The sequence below is a fragment of the Gossypium hirsutum genome, chromosome A07 (genome assembly GCF_007990345.1).
Source record: "Gossypium hirsutum isolate 1008001.06 chromosome A07, Gossypium_hirsutum_v2.1, whole genome shotgun sequence".
Lineage (NCBI taxonomy): Eukaryota > Viridiplantae > Streptophyta > Magnoliopsida > Malvales > Malvaceae > Gossypium > Gossypium hirsutum.
In genome coordinates, this window is record NC_053430.1 from 12,204,436 (window position 1) to 12,221,668 (window position 17,233).

The 17,233-nt window shown below is 34.9% G+C and overlaps 1 protein-coding gene and 1 non-coding gene across 2 annotated transcripts; both read right to left on the minus strand.

The window, feature by feature from the left end:
- Positions 1–1,160: 1,160 nt before the first annotated feature.
- Positions 1,161–1,267, minus strand: LOC121203908 (small nucleolar RNA R71). Its single transcript, XR_005898840.1, has one exon. It is a non-coding gene; the product is annotated as a small nucleolar RNA R71 (small nucleolar RNA).
- Positions 1,268–13,288: 12,021 nt separating this feature from the next.
- LOC121232360 (secreted RxLR effector protein 161-like) lies at positions 13,289–14,398 on the minus strand. Its single transcript, XM_041118170.1, has 2 exons — positions 14,264–14,398; positions 13,289–13,894 (listed from the first exon to the last, which is right to left on the minus strand). Exons 1-2 carry the CDS (start codon positions 14,396–14,398, stop codon positions 13,289–13,291), a joined length of 741 nt encoding a protein of 246 aa, XP_040974104.1.
- Positions 14,399–17,233: the final 2,835 nt, after the last annotated feature.

Consider the following 17,233-nt stretch of genomic DNA (forward strand, 5'->3'; position numbering starts at 1 on the left):
GGGTGTTAATTAGAAAGATATTTCAATTATTCAACCTAAGTTTAGACATTATTAGTCTTGAGAGAGATAATAATATAACTTAAGGATTTCTACAGATCAAGTCAAATGAATAAATCGTCTGATTCAGAGTCAAATAACAAGTGAAGTCTATCCTTAGGTATTGTCTTAATCAATCGAATTTTCACAAAACTATTTTCCAAAATTTTCTTTCTATGCATTCTTAGTTAATAATTAGTTTAGATAACCAAACCTCTTAATTTTTAGGCTAGATAATGAAAAGAAAGTAAAAACTAGTACTCGTAGTTCCTTTGGGTTCGACAATCTGGTCTTCCTGAACTATACTACTGTTGGATAGGTACACTTGTCTTAATCGTGATAATACATTAGTCTCAAGAGTGATTCATTCATAAATCTTTAAAACTTGTCACGAATATCACGTATCAAGTTTTTGGCGCAGTTGCCGGGGAACTAGGATATTAGGAACACTCAGTTTTTATTACTTTAGCCATTTTACTTTTATTGCAATTTAAATTTTTCTTTTCTTTTCTAATTCTTCATTTATTTTCTTCTGACAGGTTTTTCTAGTTTATGATTAGAAGAAACCCGTTAGGACCGTTACTGTTTGATAGTGAGCTCAATCGCACAGTTCGCAAAAACTGAAGAGAAATAAGACAAAGCTTACGATACATAGAGAAAGTGCAAGACGACGATACTTCAACCACAACTGAGGAAATGGCTTAAAACCAAGAAAATTCGCTACCTCCTGCGATTGCTGTTAATCAGAATCTTGCTCCGCGCACTATGTATGATTATGCTAAACCTTCTTTAACAGGAACTGAGTCGAGCATAGTTAGACCCGCTGTAGCTGCAAATACTTTTGAACTGAAACCTAACACAATTCAAATGATACAGCAATTTGTTCAGTTTGATGGTTTGCGGGACGAAGATCCCAACGCTCACTTAGAAAATTTCTTAGAATTTTGCGACACTTTTAAAATAATGGCGTTTCTGATGACGCCATTTGCCTTCGGTTGTTTCCCTTTTCATTGAGAAACAAAGCAAAACAATGGTTGAATTCATTGCCACAAGGGTCAATCACTACTTGGGAACAAATGACCGAAAAGTTTTTATTAAAATATTTTCTGCCGGCTAAAACGGTTAAATTACGTAATGATATCTCTTCTTTTGTGTAGATGAATTTGAAAACACAGTACGATGCATGAGAGAGATACAAGGACCTCTTGAGAAGATGCCCTTACCATAGGTTACCACTCTGGCTACAGGTTCAAACATTTCATAATGGCCTGAATCCTTCGACTCGACAGATGATCGACATAGCCGCTGGCAGAACCATCAATAATAAGACACTTTAAGATGCTTATGAATTTATAGAAGATATGTCACTGAATAATTATCAGTGGCAAGTCATGAGGGTAAAGCCAACAAAAGCAGGCGGCGTTTATAATGTCGATTCAGTCTCCATGCTCTCTAATCAGGTAGAACTCTTGAATAAGAAAATTGACGGTCTCCTTAGTTCTTCACAGGTTCACCCAGTAATGTAGTGCGAAGCGAGTGGAGGTGGATCAAGCAGTTCAGAATACCCATCTTATAGCCACAACATGGAGAATGAGCAGTTAAATTACATGGGTAACAATCCTTGATCTCAAAACAATCCTTATAGCAATATTTACAATACAGGTTGGAGAAACCACCCAAATTTTTCATGGGGAGGCCAAGGAAATCAGAGACCACCACCCCCTTTAGGCTTTCAGCAACCACCGTACCAGCAGGAGAAAAAGCTAAACCTTGTGGAGATGCTAACCAAATTCATTTCGGTGTCAGAAACTCATTTTTAGAATACCGAGACAACACTCAAAAATCAACAACCAAATTTATCCAGGGGCTCGAAACTTAGATTGGACAGCTCGCCAAGCTGATTTCTGAACGACCACAAGGTAGCCTGCCAAGCCACACTGAATCTAACCCAAGGGAGAAACTCAACACGATTGCCATTCAAGATGATGAAGGGTTAGTTGCAAAACCAAGGCCAGAAACGGTGGTAAGCAAATATAAGAATGAGGTAGGCTAAAATGACCCAAAGCTGATGAGTACAGAATATAAACCTCGTGTGCCATACCCCAATGCGACAAGGAAAGACCGATCAGACGAAAAATTTGGTAAATTCCTTAAACTTTTAAAGAAACTACATATTAATTTACTGTTTATTGAAGCCCTTTCGCAGATGCCAAATGCAGTCAAGTTTTTAAAGGAGCTTTTAACAAATAAACGAAAGTTGGATGAGGCGTCGCATGTGGAGTTGAATTCAGTTTGCTCAGCCATATTACAGAATAAGCTACCCAACAAACTGAAGGATCCAGGAGTTTTGCGATTCCTTGTTTAATTGGTAGTTTAGATGTTCATCATGCAATGGGCTAACTTAGGGGCAAGCATTAATGTTATGCCTTATAAAATGTTTAAACAACTAGGTCTTGGGAAACCCAAACAAACAAAGATAAGCATTCAATTGGCTAATAAAACCATTAGATTCCCTGGGGTAATCATTGAAGATGTTCTTGTTAAGATCGATAAATTTATATACCCAGTAAACTTTGTTGTTCTAGACATGGAAGAGGATAGTAACGCACCTTTAATTTTAGGACGACCCTTTTTAGCGATTGCTAGAACCATTATTGATGTTGGTACAGGTGAACTCACACTTCGTGTGGAAGACAAAACAATCACTCTTCAAGCTCTTAATTCGAATAAATATTGAAGGTGGTTGTATAAATCATTCTACTAGTACTGATCATGTGGTGACACCCTCTATGCAGGAAACAGTTTCGAAGTATACATTTGAGTTGTGTTCAAACAACAACAAAGGACATATCTATGAAGAATGAAGGTTACAAATCGATGAGCTAGATGAATGGAGGATACAGAAACCAAGAACACCCGATGAACTGAAACTGAGCCAAGACAAGCTCAATACCTCACCAAATAAACTTAAGGTTGGAGACAAAGTACTACTAGATGCAGCAGATCCTCGCATTGTCACTCCTGAACCTAATGAAGAAAATCCTCTTATGGTACTCAGTATTTTCCCATATGGTACAGTCGAGGTAATTCATCCCAAATTTGGCACATTTAAGGTAAACAATACCCGTCTTAAACCTTATGTTGATAAAGTTGATAGCAGGGATGAAGAGTGTAAACTCCTCGCACCACCTTGACCATGCAGAAGAGAGGTAAGTCGAGCTTAGACTATAAATAAGCGCTTCTTGGGAGGAAACCCGAGCACTAACAATGTTAATTTCTTTAAAATTTTAATTTTTAACATCTAACATACTAACTGAATCATGGAACGCAGACTTTCAAAGGGCTACAAGGCCAGGCACACGGGCGTACCTTAGGCCGTGTTAAAACAGGGTAAGATTTTTTCTCCAACACGAGATACAATAAGTTGCCACGGCCGTGTGACATGCCCGTGGGTGAAACTACCAAATGCCCATGCCTCGAAACCGTGGTTGAAACTGAGAATGTAACACGGGCGTGCGACACGCCCGTGCCAACCACCCGTGGTTGACACTGTCAAAATGAACACGGGCGTGCACCTATGTACACTGGCGTGGGAGAAGCGAACGAAATAAGACACGGCCATGCTACACGGCTGTGTGCACCTACACGCCCAAAGAACACGGGCGTGGACCAAATGTCAGACGCGTTCAAATTCAAAATTCGTGAAACACACAGGAAAAATTTAGGCCACAAAGCGCGTCCCATGGCCGTGTGCCCCAAAATCTATATAAACCCTCACTATTCATCAGCTCCCTCCCCAAAAAACCTTAACCCTAGCAGCTGCAACTTCACACGCCCTATCACCCACGCCGTGCGCCACCTACAACACCAATTCTGACTCCCAAAGCTCCTTGTTTTTACGTTTGTTTACTCTTTTCTCTCTATTTTCTTTAAATATGTTGCTTATTTCAATATTACTCTGCTATATTGAACTATCTTGAATGAATATTCATAGTTAGAATATTAAAATACTCATGCTTTTTTAATAAACATTTTTGTCATTTTAGTTACTACATTATGCTATATACTCTTTCATTTTTCCTTGTTTCCATGAAATTTATGCCTACTCACATGCATTCATTATTTCCATAATCCTCTAACTTGATATATTGAATGGTTTTAGCTTGTATCATCTCGTACATAAATCTCATAAAATATTTATATTTAGCCTTGATTTTTCATACTATTCGTGGGGCATATTGGTTGATTTTTTATTTTTTAATGCAGGTACAATGTCGCCCTCACGTGGTAAGAAGACCACTGTTCCCGCCTCGAAGAAGAAGAAAAGAGCAGCGTCATCCTCGGGTCCTACCATGGAGATTAGGCACCCGGTCCTCCAGGTTCCCTAGGGACCCCATGAGGAATTATATCAGATATTACAGGCCCGACCCCTAGGTGTGGGCCGCTGCATTGATTGGGCCGCACTCGAGTAGACTCAATTGGCTGACGCGGTCCGAACCCTCCTAACGACTGACCCGTGGGGGCTCTTCTTTGAGATCGTCGAGCCAACGTATCTCGAGTTTGCATTGGAACTCTGCTCAACGTTCCATCTTCAGACTGTCATGACAAACTTCGACGATCCTAGAATGGTCCAGTTTTGCCTTGGTGGTCTTGTACACCAGTTGAGTGTACCTGAGTTCGGGATTACACTAGGGCTATACACGGAAGAATTCACAGACGATAATGAACTCAACACCCTCCACTGCCACATCTACACTACTCCCCCTCAAAATGCTGGAGGGACCTCGTCCCTGCCTCGGCCACCTACGAACTTAGTCGCTCCAAGGCATCGGCTCTCCCTTCATCCTTGAGGTATCTACACACCATCATGGCTCACACTCTAACAGGGAGACGAGAGAGCACCGGTGTTGTCACCACCCATGACGCCTATTTCTTATAGAGTATGGCGAATGGGCACGTCATCGACCTCGCCCACTTTATTACCCTCCCATTCGCCACCAGATGGAGCGGCACAAGAAAGAGGTCATCTCTATTGGGCCCTATGTGACTCGACTGGCTCGACACTTCGGGCTCCTCAATACAGCAGCCCAATCATCCTCCCTCACTCTCATCGGCCAGATGTCCCCACAGGGCATCTCGAGCATCCGAAGTATGAGGATGATCAAGAAACGACGTGGCACCTACCCTCCTCAGTACCACCTCGCCCAGTCCACCAAGGAGGAGGACCCAGAGGACATTACTGATGATGTCCCTCCACTTCATGAAGACCCACCGTCTTAGCCACCACCCCCCTCTCGTCCAGTTCATGCGGCGGCTTCATACGCTGACATCTCTGAGCACCTTACTCGATTTAAGCAGTAGTGTTTTCAGCACTTCGATAATATTGATGCTACTCTACAGCAAATTTGTTAGCACTTCCACATCTCATCGCCACCCCACCTCGCAAACTATCTAGCGATGAAGATGTTTAAAAACTTTTATTTATTCTTTTATGTTGTTACTTTTATTCTATTTTAGGACTACTTTTTATTTTACTTTAAGTTTATTTTTATTAGGTTTTATAATTATTATTTTACAAGTTTTAATTTCAGCTATTTCATTACGAGTAATTATTCTTCTTTATATATTTCCTAAAAAGTTCCTGATTCTATCACAGTTATAAAAAGCTCCAAAGCTCACTATTACTCAGGAACTTGGAACTCCACTGGGAAAGGTTCTCCATGACTGTCATGCCCTACTTGACTACGACCTTAGCCAATATGAGATATAATATTCTTTTGGCGCAGCATTTGTGGAACCCAATCTCTACCACCACGGGAGTATCCTCCTCCACCTTTATCATTGCTTTGGCCGTTTATTCTCCATGACTCCAATTCAAGGAGTTCATTCATCATTCAGGAAGTTTCACTTCTCTCCCTATCTAATGATTATAAATCTATCTTTGTCAATATATCTTTCTTTGTACATTGAGGGCAATGTACATCTTAAGTGTGGAGGGGTCTTTTATATCATCATTAGAAATCCCTGAATTTTATCTTATTCTCACATGAATCACTCATATCACTATTAGAATGAATTTGGATTAATTTACGATTTTTATTAATATGTCTTGAATTAAAACATAGGTATTTATGCATTGATTGTTTAAACTTTAAGACATTAAGGAATCAAGCATGATAAGTTGATTTTTGAGGAATAAAAAACTTTTAGGTTGTTTCCCTAAGTTTAGGTATTATCTTAAGTTGAAATTCACAACTTTAAACATCAAAAAGCCATAATTTTTGTGAGATTTTGAGCCTTTAAAGCATATTTTATTCCTTTCATGTTCACTTTCACTATGAGTGCGTCAGTTTTGATTTGTTATTCTAGAACTTTCTTGATTATGCATGTCAAGACCACACCATTTGATTTGATATGTCAAAATGATAAAGGCACTTAGGTTTAACCCACTCACTCCACAAAAGCCTACCTTCATAATTAACCCTTAGTAAACCCCTTTGAGCCTAACAAACTATTAATTGATTTACCCTCAATATTAACCCATAACCCATTATTGTTGAAATCCCCTAATTTGATCCCTATTTTTTTCGAGATTTGATTTGAACTAATTGCTTAGCTATGTTTTGTTCTTCTAAATATTTGACTTGTTCTAAAAAAAAATTTACTTCAATACATATTAGTAGTAATTCGTCGTTTTTGAGCTTGAGTGTTAATACCATATTTTGAGAAGAAGCTCACTTGTAGTCAACTGATGACTAGTTATTTTCCTAGCTAGGTAATTTTTCAATTCAATCTCGATTCTAACATCTTATTTCAACTTGTGACCACACCCCTAACCAAAGCCACGTTAAAACCCTCTAAAAGACCTTTTTGATTGATGTATTAGCTCAATTTATAGTGGTGGAGATTTGATTTTCAAGCAAGCCTCTGGTAGTAACTTTTCATATTGACTAATGAGTGCTTTTATTGATGTCCTTAAACACCTTGAGTGATTTGAGTGAATCTTTAGTGAGGATGTTAAACTCTGTGATATTTTGATCAAAGGTAATCACTTAGATGAGGGGAGACACCTATGTATTCGTGATAAAATGCTCAACTTGGAATGTTTGAAACTTTGATGTACTTTTAGTTGAATTTTCAATGTATGAGTACTTATAGATTATTTTAATATATTATTGATAGGGATTAGAAATTGAGAAGAATTTGTTTTGATTATGAGTTGAGGATTTTTGCTTAAGGACAAGCAAATGCTTAAGTGTGCGGGTATTTGATAAACCGTAATTTATACATTTTTTTATCCCATACTTAGACTATTTATGAATGGTTTCTCCTTAGATTTGGTGAATTCGATGCTCCTAACCCTTTAATTTCATGTTTTATACTTAGGAGAGCATAGGAGAGTAAAAAGAGCGAGAAACGGGCCGAAAATGGAGAAAATGGACCCACGTGGGGAATCAACACGGCCTGGACTTTCTCACACGGTCGTGTCCCTTTGGCAGGATTGAAGTACGACTTACACGGGTATACTACACGCCCGTGCCTGTTCAACAGCCTTGACCACGGGCTAGAGTAATCGCATACAGGCGTGTCTCATGGACGTATCCCTGTTGAGCCCAAGTATAACCCTATTCAGAAAAGGCCAATTTTTTGGGCTCTTAGGTAATCAAAAGTCTATTAAACACCTGAAGAGGCACTTAGAAGGGGACGGAGAGTAGGAAGCAAGGAATTACTCAAGGAAAGCCGATTGATCCATCTCAGAAGTCGGATTCGTTATCAAGACTGAAGATCTCCCTTCAAGTTCCTTCAGGAGTTTTGGGTTTTCTTGTGTTTTGTTATCTTTATTCTTTTGAGATGTTTTCTTTCATAAGTATGAACTAAACACCCTAAATACCTAAGGGGAATGAAACCTAAGACGGATCTTGTTATTATTATCTGAATTGTATGATAAATATTTGACTTGTTCTTTATTATGTGTTCTTAATTCTTGTTTTGATATTCCAAGATATTGATTCAAGTTAAGCTCTTATTTAGAGGAGGAATAGACCCTGTCTAAGAGTAAATTTGTCATAATTAAGCGGAGTTAATTGCACGCCTAGAGATAGGGTGATAAGATTTTACTGGATTAAGGTGAAACCTAATAAGGGAATCTATAGATCGAGTTAATGCAATTCTAGGGTGTTAATTAGAAAGATATTTCAATTATTCAACCTAGGGTTAGACGTTATTAGTCTCGAGAGAGATAATAATATAACTCAGGGATTTCTACGATCAAGTCAAATGAATAAATCGTCTGATTCAGAGTCAAATAACAAGTGAAGTCTAGGTGGATTTTTCTTTAGGTATTGTCTTAATCAATCGAATTTTCCCAAAAGTATTTTCCCAAATTTTCTTTCTATGCATTCTTAGTTAATAATTAGTTTAGATAACCAAACCTCTTAATTTTTAGGCTAGATAATAAAAATGAAGTAAATACTAGTACTTGTAGTTCCTTTGGGTTTGACAATCCGGTCTTGCTGAACTATACTATTGTTCGATAGGTACACTTGCCTTAATCGTGATAATATGTTAGTCTCAAGAGCGATTCATTCATAAATCTTTAAAACTTGTCACGAATATCACGTCTCAAAATCTCACATAGACATAGGTACAGATATATCTCGAAAGCGATCCACTATCCTATATGGAGGTGAACACCTCACGAAGGAATAGTTTCTCACTCCCACTTAAAAGTGTATAATCAACCGACTATGAAATGCAAAATGAAAAAGTATATCCAAAGACTCGAACCAATAAGGAAAATATATCAAAATGATGCAGACCATAAAAATGAAATGCAACGAAAGGATCATAAATTTAAACCAAATTATCAATTTTCAACAAAAAAGACAAGAACTAATTAACTTGTGACTTGACTCTCTTATTTTAGTCCCCAGTGGAGTCGCCAAGCTGTCGAAACCATTTTTTTTTAAATCAAAAATTTTTATTTTGAAAACGAAGATTGGAGTCGCCACCAATCCTTTTTTATGAGATGTGATTGGGTCACCTCTGTAGCGACGTGAAAAATTTCGCTTTGGTCACTTGTTGAGGCGATTATTTGAAAATTTGAAAATGGAATTTTGGTTTTAAAAAGAAAAAGAATCGCCACCGATCTTTTTTTTTCCAGATGTGATCGGACACCTAATAACTCCTCTTTTTTTAAAAAAAGAAAATTTATTTTTGAACAACAATAAAGGCCGAATTTGGGTCTACGCGAAAATCCAGAGAAAAATAGGGTTCGGGAGTCAGTTACGCACGAGGAAGGTATTAGCACTGTAATACCCCATACCCGTACCTGAGACCGGGATAGGATATGAGGCATTACCGAAATTTTCAGAATAATTTCAATTAATTTATATTATTTAGTATTCATTTTCATGTTTCATGTAACATCCTTTTCATATATTCAATTCAAAATATCATATAAAATACGATACAATACTTAAATTTTCATATTTACATGCTCATTCAGGGTATCCGAACCTACCTGACTAAATTGCAGAAATACCAAGATTTAGGGGCATATTGGTAATTTACCATTTTCCCAAATTTCACCCAATCGTAAATTGATAATTTCATTCAATTTATTAATTTAGATAATAAAACAATTTATTCCCTTCAATTTAGTCATTTTTGACATTTTTACAAAATTGCCCCCTAAAGTTTTACTTTTATTCAATTTAGTCCATGAGCTTAAAACATGCAAATTAGCCATGCTAACTGAATATTCATATATATTTTTCCTCCTCCTCCTCTCCATTCCACATCCTTAATGTATATAACATTCTTGTAAGTACAATTTCACAATTACTTATTAATGCTCACATCAATTTGTTCACACTAGTCATAGTCACTCAATTATTTATAATTCGAGCTACAGAGCTCAAAATTAAGATCCGTAAATTTTCACTAAAACTAGACTCACATATTATTCCACCATTAAATTTTAAGAATTTTTGGTTTAGCCAATTAGTACAGTTTATTCATTTAAGTTTCCCTTGTTTCACTATCCAACAGTTCTGACCTCTCTTCACTAAAAATTAATTATATCACAGTACAAAACTCAGAAAATATTCCCATTGATTTCTATTGAAAATAGACTCATTAAGGATTCTAAGCATATAAATTTGAGACTCTAATTAATTTTCTCCAATTTTTGGTGATTTTCCAAAGTCAAAACAGGGGAACCCGAATTCATTCTAACATTGTCTCACAAAATTCATTATATCTCATAATTTACAAATCCATTGCTTACACCGTTTCTTTTATGAAAAACTAGACTCAATAAGCTTTAATTTCATATTTTATTCATCTTCTAATTCGATTTATAAAATTTATGGTGATTTTTCAAAGTTAGTCTACTTCTGCTGTCCAATATTGTTTTAGTTCAAGATGTTTATTACCATTTTTCCTCTAAATTTCAAAGGTCATACAATTCAGTCCTTGCTCAATTAGCCCATCTATTAAGCTAATTTTTATCAATTAACATTTTATTTCATCATTCTAAACTATTACACAATCTTTAAAAATCAGCATTTTAACACTAAACCTTAATTCATAACTTTTTCACAATTAGGTCCTAAAATCAATTTCTATTGAAATTACTTGATAAAATCAACAAACAACAAAATCAAAGCTTCAAATTCATTTTATTTCATCATAAACAGCTAACACTTATCAATGATAGCTTTTAATTTTGTTCATAAAATCAAAAACTAATGAATTAAACACTTGGACCTAATTGTAAAAGTCACAAAAACATAAAAATCTCAAAGAAAAGGGTAAGAATTGAACTCACATATGTCAAAGTATGAAAAACCAGCAGCTTTCAGACCTCCCATGGCATTTTTCTGAAGAAAAATGATGATATCTCTAGATTTTTCAAATTTGTCTTGTTTTATATGTTTAATTTGTAAAATTTCTCATTTTGCCCTTGTTTCTCCTTGTCTTTTTTTGCTGATTTTCTTGCCCAACCGTCCAGCCCATACAATTTGGGTCCAATTTCCTTTTAAATCCCTCCTTTTTAATCACTTAAACTATTTAATCACAATTTAATAAATTTTGCACTATTTTCAATTTAGTCCTTTTTAATTAATTGACTAACCAAACGTTAAAATTTTCTAACGAAACTTTAATACTAACTTAATAACACTCCATAAATATTTATAAAAATATTTATGGCTCGGTTTATAAATCCGAGGTCTCGATACCTCGTTTTCAACCAAATTTACCTGATTAATTCTTTTAAAATCGCAAAATTCACTAATTAAAAATAATTCTTTTAAGTTCGCGCTTGGCCTATAATTATTATTTGTTAAAATTTCTAAACTTACTCGTCGGATTTAGTGATCTCGAATCACTGTTTCCGACACCACTGAAAAATTTGGCTGTTACAAGCACTTTCAAAAATTACAGTTTAATACTTTTAAATAACCAATTTATTAAATTTTAAAATAATATTTACACCTAAAATATTAATGGTTATGATCTTGCCATAAATTACATCGGTAGTTACCCAATTATTGATAAGTTTATTTTTTATCATTCTATTATGAAAAATTATAAAATAATCACTCAACTATCCGATTTTTTCTTTTTTTGTCATCAACTTTTAATGACTAACTAAAAGATAACAGAACAGTTTTTAAATTTGAAATTATAACAACTTTAACCCTCAACATTTAAACATTATATCAAATAAGTTTTTATTCTAAAAAGTGTACCCCTCAACATTTTCTTTGAAAGAAAAAGCCATTTAGCAACTTCATAAATTCATAGAGTCTACAATTACAGGACCATGTGGCCCATAGGGGTAGTCCACACCAAACCGATTTCATCAACCACATTTGCACATTGCGTAATTTAATTTTTTTTTATAGTTTTACTTTTCTATATGACCCTTACACTTAAAAAGATACAAAAAATTATCAGCTAAATTTGATTGAATATATATATCAAAAATGAAAACACCCAAAAGTCTAAGATAGTAATTTTCATATTTTCTCATTTTCTTAAAATTAACTCTCAATGTCACAAATAAAATCAAAACTACAAAAAAAAAATCAAATTACATGATGTGTAAATGTTGATGGTTAATTTTTTCAGAATAAAGATTCCTATTAGACCAATTTTTCCAAAACAACCAATGACCAAAATGTTAGATTTATAAAATAAATCTAAAATAAAACTTAATAAACTAGGATCTATCATGTCAAATCATCAAGAATAAATTAAGAACAAAAATAGATGCGGAAGCGTACCTAAATCCATGGATTCCTTGAAATTTTCTGAATCTTGGAGATTTGATCTTCCAAATTAGCACACAAGAAATTCAGAGAATATCTGCTCTCTCTTTCCTAATGATGGGATATTAGAAAAGATATCTTGTGTGTAATTTGGGGACCATAATCCTATTATTTATAACCTTAGTATATTAGTTCTAATCAAATTCTAATTAGCCCATCATTAATTAGAATTTATTAGAATAGTGTCTACACATATTTGACCTATGCTTTATTTAATAATTAAAAGCCCAATAAAATTCTAACCAAATTAGATCACTTTTAATTTGGGCTAACCTATCATGATAGTAAATAATATGTAATTATCCTTATTATATATGTGATGTCCAAATTTTCCAACAATCTCCCACTTGGACCACATATATATACTAATTACTTTATAATTACATGCCATTATATAACCTTATGAGCTCAAAATTTTACTATCATATCCAAAAGGCATTCCGAACAATCTCGTCCATTAATTATGTTAACATAGAACCAAGGCGACTTTCGTTACAAAAATCATAACTAAATCCATCCATGATTACGTATATTAACACAACCAAATGACATAGATCAAGCATGGATGTGTAGCATGGAAATTTCATGCAATATGATCTAAACATGTCTATTTCCAATTGGTCCTCTTTAAACTTAAGTGAGATCAATTTCAAAATAATAAACAGAGTGAATAAACTGAATACTTCATTTCTGATCAGAAGATAACCAAATACATAAATGTCTGAAATATAAACTCCCACTAAATCATGATATCCTCAAACAATGTAACACCCATGTGAACAGTGTGGTCATGAAAGACCTTGGGTGGTAAACCTTTTGTGAGCGGATTCGCTATCATGGAGTTTGTCCCAATGTGCTCTATGAATATTTGACCATTTTGCACTCTTTCTCTTACAACTAGGAACTTTATGTCAATATGCTTTGTCTTTCATCCTGTTGTTATTGGAATACAGCACTGCTGACTTATTATCACAAAATAATTTGAGTAGTCTTTCTACATTCTCCAAAATACGCAACCCTGTAACAAATTTCCGCAACCATATTCCATGGTTTGATGCCTCATAACATGATACAAACTCTGCTGCCATAGTGGACGAAGCTACAAGTGTCTGTTTGACACTTTTCCAAGATATAGCTCCTTCGACTAACAGGTAAATATAACCTGATGTAGATTTCCTACTATCTTGGCATCTAGCATTTGAATCAGAATACCCTACGACTTTTAAAAGATCTGATCTCTTATAAGTAAGTATGTAATCTTTTGTTCTCTGAAGATATCTCATAACCCTTTTGACTGCTATCCAATGGTCTATACCAAGGTTGCTTAAATATCTGCCTAACATCTCAACAATGTACGCAATGTCCGGACACGTACATACTTGAACATACATTAAACTCCCAACAGCTGATGCATAAGGAATCTTTTGTATTTCCTGAATTTCAAGGTTACTTTTAGGGCATTGAGTAAGACTAAATTTGTCTCCTTTAGCGATAGGGGTGTCACCTGGTCTACAACTCTGCATACCAAACCTTTTGAGTATTTTATCAATATAGTTATTTTGTAATAATCCAAGAATACCTCTAGATTGATCTCGATGTATCTGAATTCCTAAAACTAAAGAGGCATCCCTAAGATCTTTCATCTCAAAATGCTTGGATAAAAACCTCTTGGTTTCGTGCAATAAGCCTATATCATTAGTGGCAAGCAAAATGTCATCAACATATAGAACCGGAAATATGTACTTACTCCCATTGAATTTGTGATACACACAATAATCAACAATATTCATCTCAAAACCAAACGAAACAATTATTTGATGAAACTTGTAGTACCATTGACGAGAAGCTTGTTTGAGTCCATAGATGTATTTTGTCAATTTGCAAACCATATTCTTTGAGTCTTTCGACTCAAAACTTTCTGGTTGCACCATATAAACTATTTCTTCAATGCCGCCATTAAGAAACTCAGTCTTAACATCCATCTGATGTAACTCAAGATCAAAATGAGCAACAAGCGCCATGATTATTCTGAAGGAGCCTTTCGATGAAACTGGAGAGAAAGTTTATGTAAAATCAATACCTTCTTTCTGAGTATATCCTTTAGCTACAAGATGCGCCTTATACCTCTCCACATTACCATTTGCATCACTCTTGCTTTTAAATATCCATTTACAACCAATTGGTTTTGCACCTTCAGATAATGGGACAAGTTCCTAAACTTTATTGTCTTGCATAGATTCATACTCATCTTTCATGGCATCAATCAATTTTTGAGAATTAAAACTTTTCATAGTTTGATGAAAGTTGATTGGATCATCTTCTATCATTCCATTATCATCCTCATGTTCTTGGAGAAATACAATATAATCATCTAGAATAGCATTTCTCCTTTCTCTTGTGGACTTCCTTAATTACAATTGTTCTAGATGTAACACCCCTTACTCGTATTCCGGCTCGGAACAGAGTATGAGGTATTACTAAGTTTTTTAAAAAAATTTCGACAGCATTTCTGCTTAATTTTGCTTAAACCTCCTGCAAATTTAAATCACAATCCAATATATATATATATCAACCAAACTCATTTATAATAATACTCACAATTTAACTATTAATGAACACCACATTTTAAATCAAACCATAACATATATTTACATGATGATTCCATATTTCATAGGTCGTCTATACATGCCATAATTTTCCGGAACGATAGTAGCAAAATACCCCAAGTGTGAAGGATAGTGTGGATGATTGTCTGACTTCGTTCCAAATTTTCGAGTTGTCGGAAGTCACTATAATCAAGGGAAAAAAAATAAAATCGAGTAAGCATATAGCTTAGTAAGTAAACACATGATAAATAAGTAATTACTCCCATAACTACACCAAAATATAAACTTATTCATGAATAACTTCATTGTTTAGGCAATTTCCAGCAAACTGTTTTTCTGCGTCATAGTCGCTAATTTATTTTTATCCGGAGCTACAGGGCTCCAAATTGAGTTTCGTAAATTTTTCCTGAAACTAGACTCATATACCATTTCACCATAAAAATTTCAGAATTTTTTACCCAGCCAATTAGTACATTTTATTCATTAAAACTTCCCCTGTTTCACTGCCCAACGGTTCTGACCCTTCCTCAAAAAAATTCACTTAACTCTCTGTACAAAATTTTAAAAATGGTTTCGCTTGTTTCTATTAAAAATAGAGTCAATAAGGAATCCAGGAATATAAATTTCACACCATAATTATTTTTGTAAAATTTTTGGTGATTTTCCAAAGTTAGAACAGGGGATCCCGAAATCAATCCAGCCCTGTTTCAGTAAAATTCAGATATCTCCAAAAATAAAACTCTTTTGCTTATTCTATTTATTTCATATGAAAATAGACACATTCAGCTTCAATTTCATATATTATTCAGCTTCCCATTCATTTTCCACCATTTATGGTGATTTTTCAAAGTTACCCATCTGCTGTTGTTCAACACAGTTTATAACTAAATCGTTCTTTTTTTTTCGTTTTTGATATTTTCTCCCATCTCATACATGGATCGATTTAGTATCCAACTCAATATTTGCCCCATAAAAATTTCCACCATATGGCAATATTCACCTTCCACACTTTTTCGTTGAGCACTCGGAATGTTAACCGTTATTAGTGGATCTCGCACTTAGCACCACCACTTAATCGGGGAATCAGCACTTAGCAACCCCTTGGGGGAATCAGCACATAGCAACCCCCTTTTTATTTCAGAGATACGGTGGATATCGCACTTAGCACCACCAATGAACCGGGGAATCAGCACTTAGCAACCCCTCGGGGGAATCAGCACATAGCAACCCCCTTTCACATTTCAAAGATACGGTGGATATCGCACATAGCACCACCAATGAATCGGGGAATCAGCACACAGCAACCCCTTTTATGTACAACATACTTCGGCTAATTCCGAGTGTTCAACCCATAAATCATATATTGCAACCATTTACCACCTTTCCCGATTTAACAACATTTTTAGGATATGGCCAAACATTTATTTTAATTCCAAATAAATCTCAACATATATCAATTAATGTGAAAATAATACATCAAGTCACGTGTTTACTTACCTCGGTGCAAAATATCGTAATTTTGCACTTCACTCCACTATCTTTTCTTTTCCTCGTTTGAGATAATCTTCACGTCTTTCTTGATCTATAATAGCAAATTTAACTCATTTAATGTTCACATTCATTAAAATAATCCACCACCCAACTTTTTAAAAAATTACAATTTTGCCCCCAAACTTTTGCATAATTACACTTTTGTCCCCAAGCTCGGAAATTAAACTTCATCACTTATTCTTAGGTTTTATGACATGCTGAACATTTTTCCCTTCTATGGCAACATCAAATTCTCACTCTAACATACACTTATGAACAATAATTATTTTTACCGATTATGCCTATTTACCCGTTTTCGCTTAAAATCGCTTAGCAAAAGTTGTTTAACATAATTTATAGCTTCATATTCCACCATAAAACAGCAAAATAAACACATTTCACCTATGGGTATTTTTCCAAATATGAGCCCTAACACGAATTATTGCTAGAATAAGCTAAACCGAGTTACGAGGATTCCAAAAATGCGAAGAACATTAAAAACGGGGCTAGGATGCACTTACTATGAGCTTGAGAAAGCAAAGAAACCTTAGCTATGGCTTCCTTCAAATTTCGGCAGCAACTAATGAGGAAGATGATGATTTTTGTCATCTTTTTCCCATTTTATTTTTTTTTATTACCAAATGACTAATATGCCCCCACTTAAAAAAAATCTATTTCTCTCATTTCTTATGTCTATTTTTGTCCATCAACTAACTAATG

Coding starts and splice junctions, on each gene's coding strand:
- LOC121232360 (XM_041118170.1), bottom strand. CDS start 14,398: ATGGCGCTTGTTGCTCATTTTGATCTTGAGTTACATCAGATGGATGTT. Junction 13,895..14,263: donor CGAAAGACTCAAAGAATATG/GTTTGCAAATTG, acceptor TTTGGTATGCAG/AGTTGTAGACCAGGTGACAC.